This window comes from Mobula hypostoma, chromosome 1 (assembly GCF_963921235.1).
Source record: "Mobula hypostoma chromosome 1, sMobHyp1.1, whole genome shotgun sequence".
In the NCBI taxonomy this organism is placed as follows: Eukaryota; Metazoa; Chordata; class Chondrichthyes; order Myliobatiformes; family Myliobatidae; genus Mobula; species Mobula hypostoma.
The window spans coordinates 209,806,909-209,824,259 of NC_086097.1; the positions used below are offsets into that span (position 1 = coordinate 209,806,909).

At 41.5% G+C, this 17,351-nt stretch overlaps 1 protein-coding gene across 2 annotated transcripts in view; it reads left to right on the plus strand.

Moving 5' to 3' along the window:
* The window catches only part of xkr4 (XK related 4), a 327,821-nt gene that overhangs the window by 265,840 nt on the left and 44,630 nt on the right, over positions 1-17,351 (plus strand). The window contains exon 3 of one of the 2 annotated variants that reach the window (XM_063063677.1): positions 791-4,550. The exons of the other annotated variant lie outside the window; for it this stretch is intronic. Coding sequence (XP_062919747.1) covers positions 791-993 — 203 coding nt within the window. The 3' untranslated portion in view covers positions 994-4,550. Of the gene's footprint in view, positions 1-790; positions 4,551-17,351 lie in introns of those variants that run through there. 2 annotated transcript variants of the gene reach the window in all.

Below are 17,351 nucleotides of genomic sequence, written 5' to 3' on the forward strand. Positions count from 1 at the left end.
TATACCTGCTTTAATCCAGCGTCAGCTGTCAGCTAAAATGAATATACAAGCAAGGTAAGCAGAATTTCTTGGTGAACCTGTCATTTTAAAAAAATCCATCACTGCTCCACTGTGCAAATAAAATTTGATTCAACAGAACAACTTCACTTGCACCTGCTCTTAGGAGATTAACTTCAGTGCTCTCAAGATTTATCTGAAACCTTATATTTTTACTTCCACACATGGGCATGGACAAACTGAATTTTCCACAGCTCATACAGAATTAACCTCAATGTAACATTTCTGACAAGAGTTCATTGAGCTGTAATATTCATTAAGCCTGCTTTTCTCACTTCATGGATGCTGCATTGCTTACTGCGTGTTCCCATTTTAGCTTTTATTTCAGATTTCCTGAACCTTCAGATTTTTTTTTCATTTTTGCATAATGTATTTGGTGTACTTAAGGAGCAAAGAAGAATAATAACATAATATTCTGTAGTTTTAAACCAAGTGAAAGCATGCAATAGCTGGAGAGCAAAGCATTTCAGAGACAGCTGCCAAAATCATTTTACAAGTTCACAGAGGAATGTCATTGATTCTAATGATGTAAAAGCAGAAGCAACCATTCTGAGTTTTGTCTATTGCACCACTAAAAGGCAGCAAACTAAGATTATCTTTAATGTTGATTTTGCTGGTGACAGCATGAATATCCCAGGAAGAATAAAACATTTTTGTCACCCTTTTTCTTGTGAAAGTAGCCTCCTCTATGTTTATACACGATTATAAATATAAATTTAATATTTTTCTGCAGATGCTAAAATGAAGGAGAAGCTGAATGGGGGCGTTTATCTTGAGCAAAGACAAAAGAGGATGTTCAGCCTAAGCTGGCGTGGATGTTGGTTACGGACATATGTTGTTGCAATAAGGTTTTGTTGTACTGTATTATTGATTATAGAAATTGGTGGTAAATTATACTGTAAATGGACATTAAGGCTAAGAGTGAATTCCTCATAGAATATAAAATAAATGTGTAGGTGACTTCCAGTTCAAATAAACCTGTAGAATCCACTTAGGTTGACCGAGAAGTTCGATCAAAAAAGTTCAGGACTTGGATATAATAGGGTGTTATCCAAAAGGGTACAATGGGAAAGATATTTAAGAAGCCCTGGGTCAAGCCTTTTCAGTAGTATATGAGCTGAGATTTAGAAATGTCGGGATTAACAGCTAAAGCAGGCTGCCTGGGTTATGTGATATGTAAACCCCTGGATCTGGAGTCTACCGAGGACCAAACACCATAGGAGGCATTCAGATAGGTGGCCAAAGCCTAAAGTGCACTAGCTCCATTTTGTTGCTATTAAATCTAACATTTGTTGTTTTTTAATCCATCTGTGGCTTTGCCCCTTACCATCTCCAAACCCTCATTCAGCTGTTGGAGTACAGGACCTCGCTATCATTAGTGTTGACCTTTTGTTAATCTCTGATTTGAAGCAAACCACAGATAGCTTGTGAGGATTATTTAAGGGAGGAAAGGAGTTAAGGAGTTATTTTACGGGCAAAGGGAGATAGAGTAGCTTTCAGAAGAAATTCTAAATTTCAGGATGCAAGCAGTGGAAGGGATGTAAGCACAATTGCAGGGGTTGTATACCCCAATGGGTAAAAAAAAAGGGCTTGGAGGTAGAGAAGGACAAACTGTAGAAGAATTTAAAAACAAGGATGAAACATTTTAATAGCAAAATAATGGCAAATCAAGATCAAGTCCACTTTAACTAGCACATGGATAATAGGTGAGAAATTTGTATCAAGTTTAGATACAGGCAGTGAAGTTTAGGTGAGTTGTCATTTGTGGAAAGTTGAAGGGGAGAGCCAAGATGCAACTGAAATGTGCCTAGGAAAAGACGTGTTTGTAGAAGATATACGGCCTTAATAATGGAGCTGCTTGATTGAGAAGAACTTTGAGTCAGTTGGACGATCATTCAGAGATGGGAGATTACATGTAGATTCAGTACAAAAACCTCTGCGTTAAAATTCCTACAATGGTTCTCAATCGCTGTGATAAGGATGAAGTTGGAGATGACCTCATGAGCAACAAGTTAATAGCCAAGTGAGAGATACTATATATGAGAATAAGAGGAGTGGGTAACTTGACATGTTGCCAGAATGGGAAAGTAAAGAATGATATGATTGTTGCCAGGCCAAGGGACAGTAGGGTGACTGGGAAAATATCCAGAAAACATTGAAATTGGAAATTCATTAAGGAACCATTGATATGGGAAACAAAGATGGATTTAGTATTTTACAGTGGACCTCTAAAGAGCAATTTCGCCTCCTTGAGGAGGGAATAAATAGGACGGTCATGCAGTTAGACGGTGAGACCTAGGAGCAGAATTAGACCATTGAGTCTATTCCACCATGAATTTATCTTAGTTATTTAGTGATACGGCACAGTAACAGGACTTTCCAGAGACCCAATTACACCCATATGTCTAATTAACCTACTCACGCATACGTCTTCTGGGATGCGGGAGAAACCGGAGCACTCAGAGGAAACCCACACTGTCACAAGAAAAATGTAAAACTCTTTACAAACAGCGTTGGCAATTGAACCCAGGTCACTAGTGCTGTAATTGCATTATGCTAACCGCTACACTACCATGTCACACCAGTTGTGGCTGATTTATTTTTCCTCTTCTCAACCCCGTTCTCCTGCCTTCTCCACGTCACCTTTGACACTGTCACCAATCAACAACTATCTATCTCAGCTTTAAATATACCTGATTATTTATCCTCCACAGCAGCCTGTGGAAATGGATTTGCAGAGATTCACCACCCTCTGGCTAAAGAAATTCCTCCTCATTTCTGTTCTGAAGGGTTTTCTGAGGCTGTGCTCACTGAGACTCTCTCACTGCTGGAAATATCCTCTCCGTGCCCACTCTATCTAGGCCTTTCAACAGATAAAGTGTTAAAAGAATTGCACAAACTGCAGTTTGTGGTTATGATCTTGGACAACTGCCTGAAAGGAAATGGAAGCAGAAAGTTGTTGCATTCAAAAGTGAATTGAGTACTTGAGAGAGCCAATTTACAGGGCTAGAGAGTGGGAGCTGGGGGGTAGAATTAACTGCATTGTTAATGCAGACCACAGATGAAGGTTGGAGGGACCAATTAGTCGTTCTGCATCCGGTAACATTTCTGTGATTCTTATGTAAATGATATTGGTCCAACAAATTAAAATAGTCAGCCTATTAGTGTCAAAAGGTTACTAATAATGTACACTCAAGGATCACTTTTTTAGTGCTTAGGTGCCACCTGTACCTACTAAAGACACCACTGAGTCTATGTTTGTAGCCCATCCACTTCAAGGTTCGACATGTTGAGCATTTATAGATACTATTCTGCACACCTGTTGTAATGCATGGTTATCTGAGTTACAGTCACCTTCCTGTCAGCTTGAACTAGACTGGCCATTCTCCTCTGACCTCTCTCATTAACAAGTCATTTTCGCCCATCTAATCCCGCTCACTAGATTTTATTTTTGATTTTCGCACCGTCCTCTGTAAACTTTAGAGACTGTTATGCATAAAGATCACAGGAGATCAGAAATTTCAGAGATACTCAAAACACCCCATCGGGCACCAACAATCATTCTAACGTCAAAGTCACTTAGATCACATTTCTTCCCATCTGTTTGGTCTGAACAACAACTGAAACTCTTGACCACGTTGCATGCCTTTATGCGTTGAGTTGCTGCCACACGATTGGCTGATTAGCTACTTGCATTAACGAGCATGTGTACAGGTGTACCTAATAGAGTCGTCACTGAATGTATTTCTCAACCAGCTCCCAAAAAGAAATAAAAGCATGAAATACGCAGCAAGTCAGGTGTTATCTGCAAAGCGAGATCCCGCAGTTGGAGATCTGAGTAGGAAAAGTACCTACAAATTAGACTTTGTACTCAGTTTTGGTTTTCTTATATTACAGTAACCAGTCTGAAATCAGCAACAGTGTTGTGTGAAAGTGAAATTTGATACATTGCTCTCCACAGTTTTAATTAGCAAAAAATACAGGCATCATTGCAAAATTGTAGCAAATTCCAAAAGTTGTGCAAAAATGCTTAAATGTTAAATGACAGATATAATTTCTGAACCATAATGACTCATTTACATTGGTGCATGTTAAAACCATTTTGATCTGTGGCTAAAGTTTTGGTATCTTGGGAATTATGGGGCAGATCAAATCTACCTAAGTCTCTCTTAATCAAATCTGTGGTCTCCACCAGCCTGCGTTTAACATAGCCTGTCACAGAGAACCTTCTCACATTGACCCTCCACTCCCAACAAACATTAGTTAGGCTGAGAATGGGAAATATGGGGGGTTTGTCCCTAGGATGCCTCTGAAGAGCCACAGACAGAAGGCAAAACTAAAGCTGGGATTTTGTCTTCTGTCAAAGCTAATTTATTTTTACATTTAGAGTTATGTGAGAACTGTTATTATTGAAGTAAATAATCACAAAATGTTAAACCTAAAACGAAGTTACTTTAAAAAAACACCTAAGCACTTAGAAATAATTAAAAATATTAAACAGAAATAAAATAACCTTCCCTGTTGCTTCCTATTCTCTGCGTCTAATTTGCCTAGGTAAATTTCAAGATCAGAGTGACTATGATGCTGCCTGGATTAGAGAGCAAGTGCAATAACGAGAGGTTGGACAAACCTGGGCTGTTTTCTCTGGAGCGGAGGCAGCTGTGGGACATTTGGTAGGGATTTATAGGATTATGAGAGGCATAGATAGAGTACACAGACGGTATATTTTTCCCAGGGTTGAAATGCTCGGTACCAGAGGGCATGCATTTAAGGTACGGGGGGTAAGTTCAAAGGAGATATGAGAGACAAGCATTTTACACCGAGAATGGTGGGTGCCTGCAATGGTGGTAGAGGCAAATACTTTACATTAGGAACTTCTAAGAGAGGTTTAGATAAACATGTGAATTTGCAGAGCAGACTCCATGGGCCAAATAGCCTAAATTCTTCGCTTATGTCTTATGGTCTTGTGGAAAGTGGAAGGATATGGACATTGTGTGGGGAGAGGGTGCTCATTTAGTTGGCCATTTGATTACTAATTTAATTGGTTCGGCACAACATTGTATGTCAAAGGGCTTTTTTCTGTGTTGTACTTTTCTAACTACTATGTATTCCTGCGTTAGTGCTGAAGTATCTTATCGAGGTTGGGCTCACCATTGAATCCCATGGAGAATCTAACAATGAGAGCAGCTGACCGATCCTTCTCCTGGTAGTCATTAAGTGCTTTACGTACACTCGCACCAGTCTGAATAGTAGTTCTGGTCTGAATCACAGGCCACAACGAGCACAATTTGGCCCAGGAAAGCTGTACAGTAATTCACTTTATCAGCACTGAAGTGTACATGTAGCACCAGGGTAACCTAGTAGGGCCCTCTACTGCTCAATATGTGATACAACTATAAAGGCAAGTTATACAATTTGGTAACTAAACAAGGCAAGAATGTGACATTGCTCAATATAAATGCAGAACTACTGTTTTGATACCAAAAATCCAAGTCTTAGTTTCTAATAATGATTTGTATTACAATACCTAGCATCAAAAATCAATGGTATTTTTTTAATTGTTATTCAAACATGGGAAATTTGAATCAGTGATTTCATTTTAATGTGCCGCATATGATTTTTAGAATTCTTTCAAAAGTAATTTTTTAAAGAATGTCCATTTTTTAGAAGCTTGTAGAGTAGTTTTGAATTTGCGGTTCCACAACTTGAAGTCTTATCTGCAGTGTTGAAAATCCAGTGCACTGAATGACTGCTTTTTCAGATTGATTAGGTTAAAGATCAGAAAATTGTGCGGATTATGCACCCTGAGTAGGAACTGTACTCTAACATGAACAATGAGTAGAAAAGCAACCCTGTAAATGTAGCCGTGAATTACAGTTGAAATTTTAAAATGCACATTAAAATGAACAGAAAATGAACATTCGTACTATATTGTTTAATCTGATAGTAGCTTTGATAAACGGCTTTTAACTCTTAATTAGTTAAATATAACTCTGTGCTTCACAGATTAAATAAAATCTATGGTACTGTTAGAAACTAGAGGGATGTGGATTCAATCCCTTTCCTCCACAGAATAAGTTGACTTCAAATGAGGCAGAAATAGAACTCCAATAGTCCCCTGCCAGAAAAGTATTCTTTGATTTCTGATGTCCGACAACAGCAGAGTCAAGGAGAAACCTGCAATAGAGCTTAGAATTAATCACTCCAGCAGTACACCCACAAGCCTCCATTAGGAGGAGTGGAAGAAAATTTATTTTGCATGGCGGTTTAAGGATATACAGTAGATAGATACAGTATACACTTAGTGTGTTGCTTATTAGAAATTCAGCTATGTCTTTTATAGGGCATGAATACTGCAGAGTTTAAATTAAGCTTATTACACTTTCATCATTCTCATCATCATATATAAAAAATAATTTGATTAGGATATCATTAATGTCTAAAGAAACCAAATTAATATTTTCATATGTGAGAGTTCTTTGTACTTCCATAGCTTAGCAGCACAAATAATATAAATGAATTAAGTATGATATGATTGCACTTTTTCCGGGATGAAGAGCTTGAATTATGTCCTCATCCTGCTGTATTAGAAACAATATAAAAGTGTACATAAACCATTTTATGCTGACAGCATGGTTCCACTGGCTGTACAAATCCCTTCCTCATTACTCTGTTTGCTGCTCCTTCTGAGGGCAGAGTAGTCTCTATCCAGGGAGTAGTTGGCTATTTAAAAAAAAATTCCCAGAACAAACATATTCCTCCCTCTGGCAAGGAGCCATCAATGGCTGCATCTCCGGAGCCCATGTCTATCTCTTGACAATGATTTCACTACTGAAAGTGTGTACTACCCTGTACTCTTATCTGAATTCATTAATAAGCAGGGTGGGGTTATTAGTGGGTGGGTGGATGCAAGGATTGAAACTAATTGAACCGGGTCTGATAGATCATAGTGATAGAGCAATACAGCATAGAAAGAGGCCCTTTTGCCCAACCTGTCCATGCCAACCATAGTGCCCACCAAGCTTGGCCGTTTGCCTGGATTTGATCCATATCCCTCTAAACCCGTCTTATCCATATCCCTCTACACCTGTCTTATCCACATCCCTCTACACCCGTCTTATCCACGTCCCTCTAAACCCGTCTTATCCACGTCCCTCTAAACCCGTCTTATCCACGTCCCTCTAAACCCATCTTATCCACGTCCCTCTGCACCCGTCTTATCCGCGTCCCCCTACACCCGTCTTATCCGCGTCCCCCTACACCCGTCTTATCCGCGTCCCCCTACACCCGTCTTATCCGCGTCCCTCTACACCCGTCTTATCCGCGTCCCTCTAAACCCGTCTTATCCGCGTCCCCTACACCCGTCTTATCCGCGTCCCCCTAAACCCGTCTTATCCACCTCCCTTGCACCCGTCTTATCCGCGTCCCTCTACACCCGTCTTATCCACGTCCCTCTACACCCGTCTTATCCACGTCCCTCTAAACCCGTCTTATCCACGTCCCTCTGCACCCGTCTTATCCACGTCCTTCTGCACCCGTCTTATCCGCGTCCCCCTACACCCGTCTTATCTGCGTCCCCCTACACCCGTCTTATCCGCGTCCCCTACACCCGTCTTATCCGCGTCCCTCTACACCCGTCTTATCCACGTCCCTCTAAACCCGTCTTATCCGCGTCCCTCTGCACCCGTCTTATCCGCGTCCCTCTGCACCCGTCTTATCCGCGTCCCTCTAAACCCGTCTTATCCGCGTCCCCTACACCCGTCTTATCCGCGTCCCCCTAAACCCATCTTATCCGCGTCCCTCTGCATCCGTCTTATCCGCGTCCCTCTAAACCCGTCTTATCCACGTCCCACTGCACCCGTCTTATCCACGTCCTTCTGCACCTGTCTTATCCGCGTCCCCTACACCCGTCTTATCCGCATCCCCCTACACCCGTCTTATCCGCGTCCCCTACACCCGTCTTATCCGCGTCCCTCTACACCCGTTTTATCCGCGTCCCTCTAAACCCGTCTTATCCACGTCCCTCTACACCCGTCTTATCCGCGTCCCTCTACACCCGTCTTATCCGCGTCCCTCTAAACCCGTCTTATCCGCGTCCCTCTAAACCCGTCTTATCCGCGTCCCTCTAAACCCGTCTTATCCGCGTCCCTCTACACCCGTCTTATCCGCGTCCCTCTAAACCCGTCTTATCCGCGTCCCTCTAAACCCGTCTTATCCACGTCCCTCTACACCCGTCTTATCCGCGTCCCTCTACACCCGTCTTATCCAAGTCCCTCGAAACCCGTCTTATCCATATACTCAATAGAACCATAGACTAACTGAATAGGATCAAGGTTCTGATGGAGTCTTTGACCTGAAATATTAATTGTTTTTACCTCCACACATACCAACTAATTCACTGTGCAGCTCAACATTTTCTGTTTCTTTAACATAAGTAAATACTCAATTCTGGAGCAGAAGGCCCCACCTCTTCCCCCACCCAAAAAAAAAATAGTTCTGTGTTTGAAAGACTCAACATTTCTTCCCAAACAAGAGAAAATCTGCAGCTGCTGGAAATCCAAGCGTTGCACACAAGGAATTCAGAGGTCAGGCAGTATCTGTGTAAAAGCGTACAGTCAATGTTTCAGGCTGAGACCCTTCAGCAGAACATTTCTTGTTAGGAATTATAGTTGTGATAACGGGGTAATGACCTTCTTGATATAATGTTCCATACCACAAGGCAGAGTATCTGCTATTTCTATTTTATACTTCCTGAGAAGTTGTTGAATGATTAAATAATTTCAGCATTTATTTCTAATACCTTCTTAGAAAAAATCTTGATTTAGATAACTACTGCTCAGCCTGCCAAATGCTCATCCAGATAATGCTTCATCTTATGTTTTAGGAAACAGAGAGCTTGATAAGCTATAGCACCAAAATTTTTGTTCTTTGTTCTCAGTCCAACTATCTACATCAGGTGATCATTCCTTCCTGACTGGTAGACCTGGTATGGTAGATTACTATTATGATGACCAAACTGAAGTGTTTCCTTGCAGCCCTGGGCAACCTCTAACCTAACGTTGGTCCCAAGAGCATTTATAGTTTCTTGAGGTGCATTGTAAGCACAAAATTTGATCATAAATTCCTTCAAACTTTACATATTTCTCAAGGTCACCTTTACATATCGTTTAACAGCTATTGCTGTAATATGAACTGTTCCAGAATAAACAATTTACAAAAAAAAAATCCTCAGCTTCCCTATTGGCATACCACAACCAGAATAGATCAGTGATAACATCTCCTCGTTGACAAAAAACACTCGGACATCACAAAGATGTATGCTTAGCCCACTGCACCACATCCTCTACATTCATAACCACAGCTCAAATTCCAACTCTAAATTTGCTGATGACACCACTGTTAGAAGAATCTTTGGTGGTGATGAGAAGACTTACAGGAGTGAGATAGATAGGAGTGAGGTTGATTGGTGTTATAACACTCTCTGCACATTATCGGCAAGATTAAGAAATTGATTGTGGACTTCAGGAAGGGGAAGTTGAGGATGGGTGATGAAAATCTGGTGTCACCAGGATTAATAGGAGGCATCATGTTTTGATACCAGAAGAACAAATGTATGGGGACAGAGGACTATTTCAGGCTGTGGGGATGGGAGCCATGCATAAGAGAGATGTAGAGTAATGGAGTAATGTGGCACAAAAGTGGACCTTCAGCACAACAGGTTCATACCAACCTCCTGCTTGTCCCAGTTGCCGATGTTTAGTGCATAACTGTCCAAGACCCTCCCTCCGTGTACCTATCCAGGTGCCTCTTAAATGTTGGGAAATTATAGAATCTATAGGCAAAGAGATTAGGAAATCCAGATGTGTTGGGGTGGTGGGAATCAATATGTAAGGGAGAGGATTAAGGACCATTGGAATGAATGGGTACAAAGATGAAGGACTAGGAACTTCAATCTAGAGTTCAGTGACGTGTAGAACCATTTGGGGAGAAATCAGTGACCCCTTAATCAAATGGTAAAAATCAGGTGGTAAGGATTGTAAGAGGCACTGGGGTTTACTAGTTGGTGAGCATCATAAACTAATGGTTTCAACAGAATAAGGAGAGAGGGAGGGGGAGAGAGAGAGAGAGAGAGAGAAAAGTAAAAGAAAGAAAGGAAACCAACAGAGTCATGGGGGAGAGACATTGGGGAACATAAGAATGACTGGAATCAACAGAGGGGACGGTTTGGTTGAGGGGTCACTGAGCATCAGTGAGGGGAAGATTGTACACTAGCAAAATCGACACATCAATGTATGAAGGACCACCAGAATCAAATATGGATTGCATAGGAACAGCAATCAGGAGGAAGAATAGGAGATTCAACCGCTCAAGCCTGCTCCATTTAGTAACATGGCTGAACGTTCTTTGATGTCAATATTCCCACCTAACCCTAACAGCTTGTCATCCTCTTGTTTACAGTTGTCTAACTCTGCCTTAAAATATCCAAACATCCTAAAAATTAAAAAAGTTCCAAGGCCCTGACCAGCTGTTTAAAAATAAGCATTTATTTGAGACAATGCGGAGGTGAAATTTTTGTTCAGGAGTCTCCCACATGTCAAATTATTCTCTTGACATGCACTCCCTCAGGACTCTTCCAGACGCCGTCAGCTCCCTTCTCACCCTTTGAAACTCCAGCAGCACAAACCTAAATACACCAGCCTTCCCTTATGGGAAAGATTACCTATTCCAGATATTAGCCAAGTAAACCTTCCTATGCACTTCCATTCCTCCTCAAAAAGGAAAACCAATACTGCTCACATCCACAATGCCCTATATAGCTGAATATACTCCCAATGGCCACTTCCTTAGCTACCTCCTGTACCGAATAAAGTGGCCACTGAGTGTATGTTCGTGGCCTTCTGCTGCTGTAGCCCAGGGATCCCCAACCTTTTTTGCACTGCGGACCGGTTTAATATTGACAATATCCTTGCAGACTGGCCGACCGGTGGGGTGGGGGGGTAGGGTTGCCAACGGACAAGAGTAGCAGTCAAATACATTGTTTACCCCCAGTAAGACCACAATGACCATGAAGACTTGTGTGGGCGCCAGTGCTCATGCGTGTATGTGCCGATTTTTTTCTACAAATCGTTTTCGGCGATTCTGTTCGGGGGGGGAGGGTTGTTAATCACGACCGGATTATAGGTGATGTTGCTAATACACTCAATTTCATTTCTAAAAGGGTTTATCTAATGAATTTAATATTAAACACACAGCACGTATTTTCCTCACATGAATATAGTGATAAGTCAATTATCAGGGGAGGCCAGGGGAGCTTGAAGTAAGTGTTGAACGAACTTCCAGTAGAAGTGGCAGGAGCAGGTTCGATATTATCATTTAAAGAAAAATTGGATAGGTATATGGACAGGAAAGGAATGGAGAGTTATGGGCTGAGTGCAGGTCGGTGGGACTAGGTGAGAGTAGCATTCGGCACGGACTAGAAGGGCCGAGATGGCCTGTTTCCGTGCTGTAATTGTTATATGGTTATATAAGTCAATAGCATCATAACATTTTAAGTAACGTTTGGATATTAAACACACACCACATATTTTCCCTGTATCAACATATAAAATCATTGCAACACACCAATATCGCTGAATCAGTGGGAGCCCTGGGCTTGTTTCCCTGCAACAAGACGGTCCTATCGAGGGGTGATGGGAGACAGCGATACTTGAAGGGGGTTCCTTATGTCCAGTCTATTCCGCAATTTAGTTTTCGTTGCGTTCATTGCAGAGATAGGTTGGAAATGGAAGCAACGTTTTCAGTGCTTTCGTGGCTATCTCAGGATATTTAACCTTGACTTTGATCCAGAATGCCGGCAGAGGTGTTATGTCAAACATACTTTTCAACCCACCGTCATTTGCAAGCTCAAGGAGTTGATCTCCTTCCCGCGCTGACATGGATGACGTGCGGGTAATGACCTCGCATGCGTTCAAGCTCAACAGTGCGTGACAGGGAATGAGGAAAGGTGCAGCTGACTCATATCGCCAAATCATATCGTTTCCTTGCGGCCTGGTAGCACATGCTTTGCGGCCCGGTACCGGTCCGCGGCCTGGTGGTTGGGGTCCGCTGCTGTAGCCCATCCCCTTCAAGGTTTGATGAGCTGTCCGCTCAGAGATGCTGTTCTGCACACCACTATTATAATGGGTAGTTATTTAAATTCTGTCATCTTCCTGTTAGTTTGAACCAATTTGGCTATTTTCTGCTGACTTCTCTCATTAACAAGATGTTTTCATCCACAAAACTGCCACTCACCGGATGATTTTTTTTTCTTTTATTTTGCACCATTCTCTGTAAAATCTAGAGACTATTGTGCGTGTAAATCCCAGGAGACCAGCAGTTCCTGAGATACTCAAACTACCCAACAATCATTCCATGGTCAAAGTCACTTAGATCACATTTCTCCCCCCATTCTGATGATTGGTCTGAACAGCAACTGAACCTCTTGACCATGTCTGAATGCTTTTATGTGTTGAGTTGCTGCCTCATGATTAGCTCATTGGATATTTACATTAACTAGTAGATATACAAATGGACCTCATAAAGTTGCCACTGAGAGCAAGCTCCACTCTTTTGCATTCAAATCCCCTAGCATTCTGTTTGATTTCCTATACCCACACACTAGCTCATGAGAAACATACACCAGGACACTGGGATTCCTCTGCACCTCAAAGCTTCCCAACCTCTCACTGTTTAGATCAAGGGTCGCCAGCTTTTTTTGCACTGCAGACCGGTTTAATATTGAAAATATTCTTGCGGACCTGCCAACTGGCCGGGGGGGGGGGGCGGGTTGCGGTGTAGGGTTGACAACGGACAATAGTAGCAGTCAAATACGTTGTGTTTACCCCGAGAAAAACTACCATGACCATGATACCTTGCGCAGGCACCAGTGCGCATGTGTGTACGTGCCGATTTTTTTCTACAAATCGTTTCTGGCGATTTTGTTTGGGGGGGGGTTAATCACGACCGGAATATCAGTGATAAGTGGCTAATACACTCAATTTCGTTTCTGAAAGGGTTTATCTAACGAATTTAATATTAAACACATAGCGCATATTTTCAATAGACAATAGGTGCAGGAGTAGACCATTCGGCCCTTCGAGCCATCACTGCCATTCACTGTGATCATGGCTGATCATCCACAATCAGTATCCAGTTCCTGCCTTATCCCCATAACCTTTGATGCCGCTATCTTTAAGAGCTCTATCCATCTCTTTCTTGAAAGCATCCAGAGACTTGGCCTCCACAGCCTTCTGGGGCAGGGCATTCCATATATCCACCACTCTCTGGGTGAAAAAGTTTTTCCTCAACTCCGTTCTAAATGGCCTACCCCTTATTCTTAAACTGTGGCCTCTGGTTCTGGACTCACCCATCAGCGGGAACATGCTTCCTGCCTCCAGCGTGTCCACTCCCTTAATAATCTTATATGTTACAATAAGATCCCTTGCATTTTCCTCGCATGAATATAGTGATAAGTCAATTATCAGGGGAGTACAGGGGAGCTTGAAGTAAGTGTTGAACAGACTTCCAGTAGAAGTGGTAGAGACAGGTTCGATATTATCATTTAAAGAAACATTGGATAGGTATAGGGACAGGAAAGGAATGGAGGGTTATGGGCTGAGTGCAGGTCGGTGGGACTAGATGAGAGTAGCGTTCGGCACAGACTAGAAGGACAGAGATGGCCTTTTTCTGTGCTGTAATTGTTATATGGTTATATGGTCACTTTTAAGTCAATAGCATCATAACATTTTAAGTAACGTTTGGATATTAAACACACAGCACATAATTTCCCTGTATGAACATATAAAATCATTGCAACACACCAATATCATTGAATCAGTGGGAGTCCTGGGCTTGTTTTCCTGCATCAAGACGGTCCCATCGAGGGGTGATGGGAGACAGTGATACTCGAAGGGGGTTCCTTATGTCCAGTCTATTCCACGATTTAGTTTTCGTTGCGTTCATTGCAGAGATAGGGTGGAAATGGAAGCAACGTTTTCAGTGCTTTCGTGGCTATCTCAGGATATTCAGCCTTGATTTTGATCCAGGATGCCGGCAGAGATGTTATGTCAAACAGACTTTTCAGCCCGCCATCATTTGCAAGCTCGAGGAGTTGATCTCCTTCCCGCGCTGACATGGATGACGCGCAGGCAATAACCTTGCGTGCGTTGAAGCTCAACAGGGCGTGACAGAGAATGAAGAAAGGTGCAGCTGACTCATATCGCCAAATCATATCGTCTCCTCACGGCCCGGTAGCACATGCTTTGCGGCCCGGTACCGGTCCGCAGCCTGGTGGTTGGGGACCGCTGGTTTAGATGTTGCCAGTGAAACTCCGATAATTTAGTATCTGATTATTAGAAGTCCTGGCGATTCCTAATTAGTTCTGAATATGAGCCAGGCTCTAGAGTGTAAGAGTGGTATTCAGTTGGAAATGGGGGTCCGGAGGGCTGTCAGGTCAAGGCCAAAAGAAGTTATTTTACTGGTATGTATGTAATAAGTACCCAAAAAATTTGAAATGGTAAGTGTGTCGGTATATTAATATCCAATAGTCTAAAATATCTGTATGTCTAGCACTACCATAGTCCCAAGGATGTTGGATTGTCAGGTATTACTGCACCTTTATTTTTTTTAGTTCTGTCAAGATCAACCAGTAGATATTTTCCATTCATTATTCATCCTTTTGCCAAATTATTGCTCATTTCTGAGAACAGCGATGTCAATGGAAAGAAGTTCAAACCTCTTGTGATATAAAATAGAATCCCATATGTAAGAATCAGGGGTAGGCTGTGTGGCCCTGCAGAAACATTGTTACTGGCCCTCGATTTCACGTCCACTTTCTATGTTGCAAATACACTAGCTTTTGGTACATCAACATTTATTAGTTTCTCATTATTTTAAAAAGTTCAAATGAAAGTGAACAGACCTTATATTTTTCCACTTTGTATCTTGTTCGTCTCATTCATGCCTATTCACCACCTTTCCTTATGGCTTCATAGACTTTCTCCATCCTCACCTCATTTTCTCATAAGGCGTTGTGTCATCAGCATCTTACATCCTATTGCCTCAGATAAGTCATTAACATTACTTGAAAATAGTCTAGGCCAACGATCCTCATGGAACCCCACAAGAAATGGCCCGCTAATCCAAAACTGAACCAATTATTCTAGTACTCAGATTTCTGTCTCTTAACTCATTGGAGCTTTTAATGTGCTGACAGCAAATGTCTTTTGAAAATACATCATCAATTGCTTAATTTTTCAATTAAAAATAATTTTTCAAGTGAAGTAAATTGAAATCCCTTTCCCTTAGAGTGAATTTCATTAGCCTTCTGAGAAAACAAAGGCACTGGTGTGGTTTCTTTGCCCTGGTTTTAATATTTGTTCTAATTTATTAAACTGTCTAGCAGTATCTGCTTTGGTAGATAGTTAGGCTGATGGCTCACAGGAATTTTAAAAAGATTATTTTTAGTCCATTGCAGTTGGTTTGCAATTCTCAGAGTAAAATCTTTTGGCATATGGTTGAGCAATTTTTTTTGTATTACGTATATATTTCTGGTTAATATGAGCAATGGATAATTTAAGATTTGTTATCTCATGTATCAATTTGCTTTCATTGGCAAGTTGCATTTCCTGAAAATTGACGTCACTGCAATTTTTCTTTAAGCTTTCTCTGCTTTGAGCCTACTGCGCAATGCCATGTGCATTTGTACACTTAAAGGACGTGTACAATTTAGTTGTTTACCAACAAGGTGGCAGGCACATAGTTTGCTTGTGAGAAAATCTGAAGATTTCCCATCTGTTGTGTAATTTTTCTTCCTGACCTAAAAGATGCTAAATTTGAAAAAGATTTATTTTTGAATACCACCCATATTTCATGTTTAGAGAAATTTACAATGAATTCTCCAAAACTTCCTCTCTGCGTACAGTATATGCATTTATTCAAATGAATCCCAGAAGTATCTCACTGGTTTGCAAAAATAATTGAAACTGGACACAAAAACATGCAGGTGTTCAAAACTCTGCATTACAAAGTATATTTATTATCAAAGTATGCATACAGAATACAACCCTGAGATTCGTCTTCCTGCAGTCATGAAACAATGGAACACCATGGAACCTGTTCAAAGAAAACATAAAACACCCAATGTGCAAAAAAAGAACAAATCATGCAAACAGCAAAAAACAAGTGAATTACACACAGAACATTAAACGGCAAACCATAGAGTCCTGAAACAGTCTAGGATTATTCAGTACAGTTTACTTTAGCCTTGCGTCATTCATTGACTGCAAGCCGCTATCACGCCAGTCCGCCCCGATCAAAATCGCGTAAAATAACAATAAAAAATGAGTAACCAGAAACACGTTTAATATGAACTACAGAGTCCTCCAAACACAATTCCAATCCACAAACCACGCTGATCAAACCTGGTCCAAGACCCAAGAATCCTGCACGTTCCCCCAGCTGCAGCAAGCGAGAAGGGGAGGGAGACCAGTCAAACGCAGGCAGACGGTGCTGACCTCCTGCTTGATTTCTGCTCTCATTGATTTCAATCTTACTTGATGCTCTAATTGGTGAGATCAACGAAAAATAGAGCCGATCATGGGTTTGCGCTATTAGGCCGCACACTCCGTTCTCAGCCACGCCAAATTCCCTCAGAGAGAGTAAAAATTACAGATCACTCGGTTGACCCAAAAATACACTATCAACATGTAAATTTCTGGCTCCAATCACACACAGATTAGTAGTAGAAGTATATTTAAAAGAGAAGTATATTTTAAAGGAGAAGAAGAAGTTGTTTCATGAACTCTCTGCGGGACGTAGCCATTAGTCGTATTGCTTGCTGGTGCCATCTTGCCGGAAACGATTCACACACAGATAATAATGGACACGGTGAACTTCTCCAGTTAAGAATTTGTACAGAAAATTTAAATATTAGCCTATTATGTAGCATTCTTAAAATAATAATTGCTGTTTTTGTCAGGTTGTACTTCTCTTCTATGCATTTAACAGGTACCAAAGGAACAGGAATCTTCAGAAAATATAGTTGGATATTACCCTACACGTCAGTCTCACTTGAACTGACTCTGAGTAGACTAAAGGATCAGCAGGAAATCAAAGGCATGTGCAGGTTCCCATTTCAGAGAGAAATATGGTATCATTGCACCTCTTATTTCTGATGGGCACCTGCTGTTGTAAGTGCCAGGGATGGCCTAATTTGTTCGCTGCTGAATCAGCACAAAACACCACACAGAGATGCA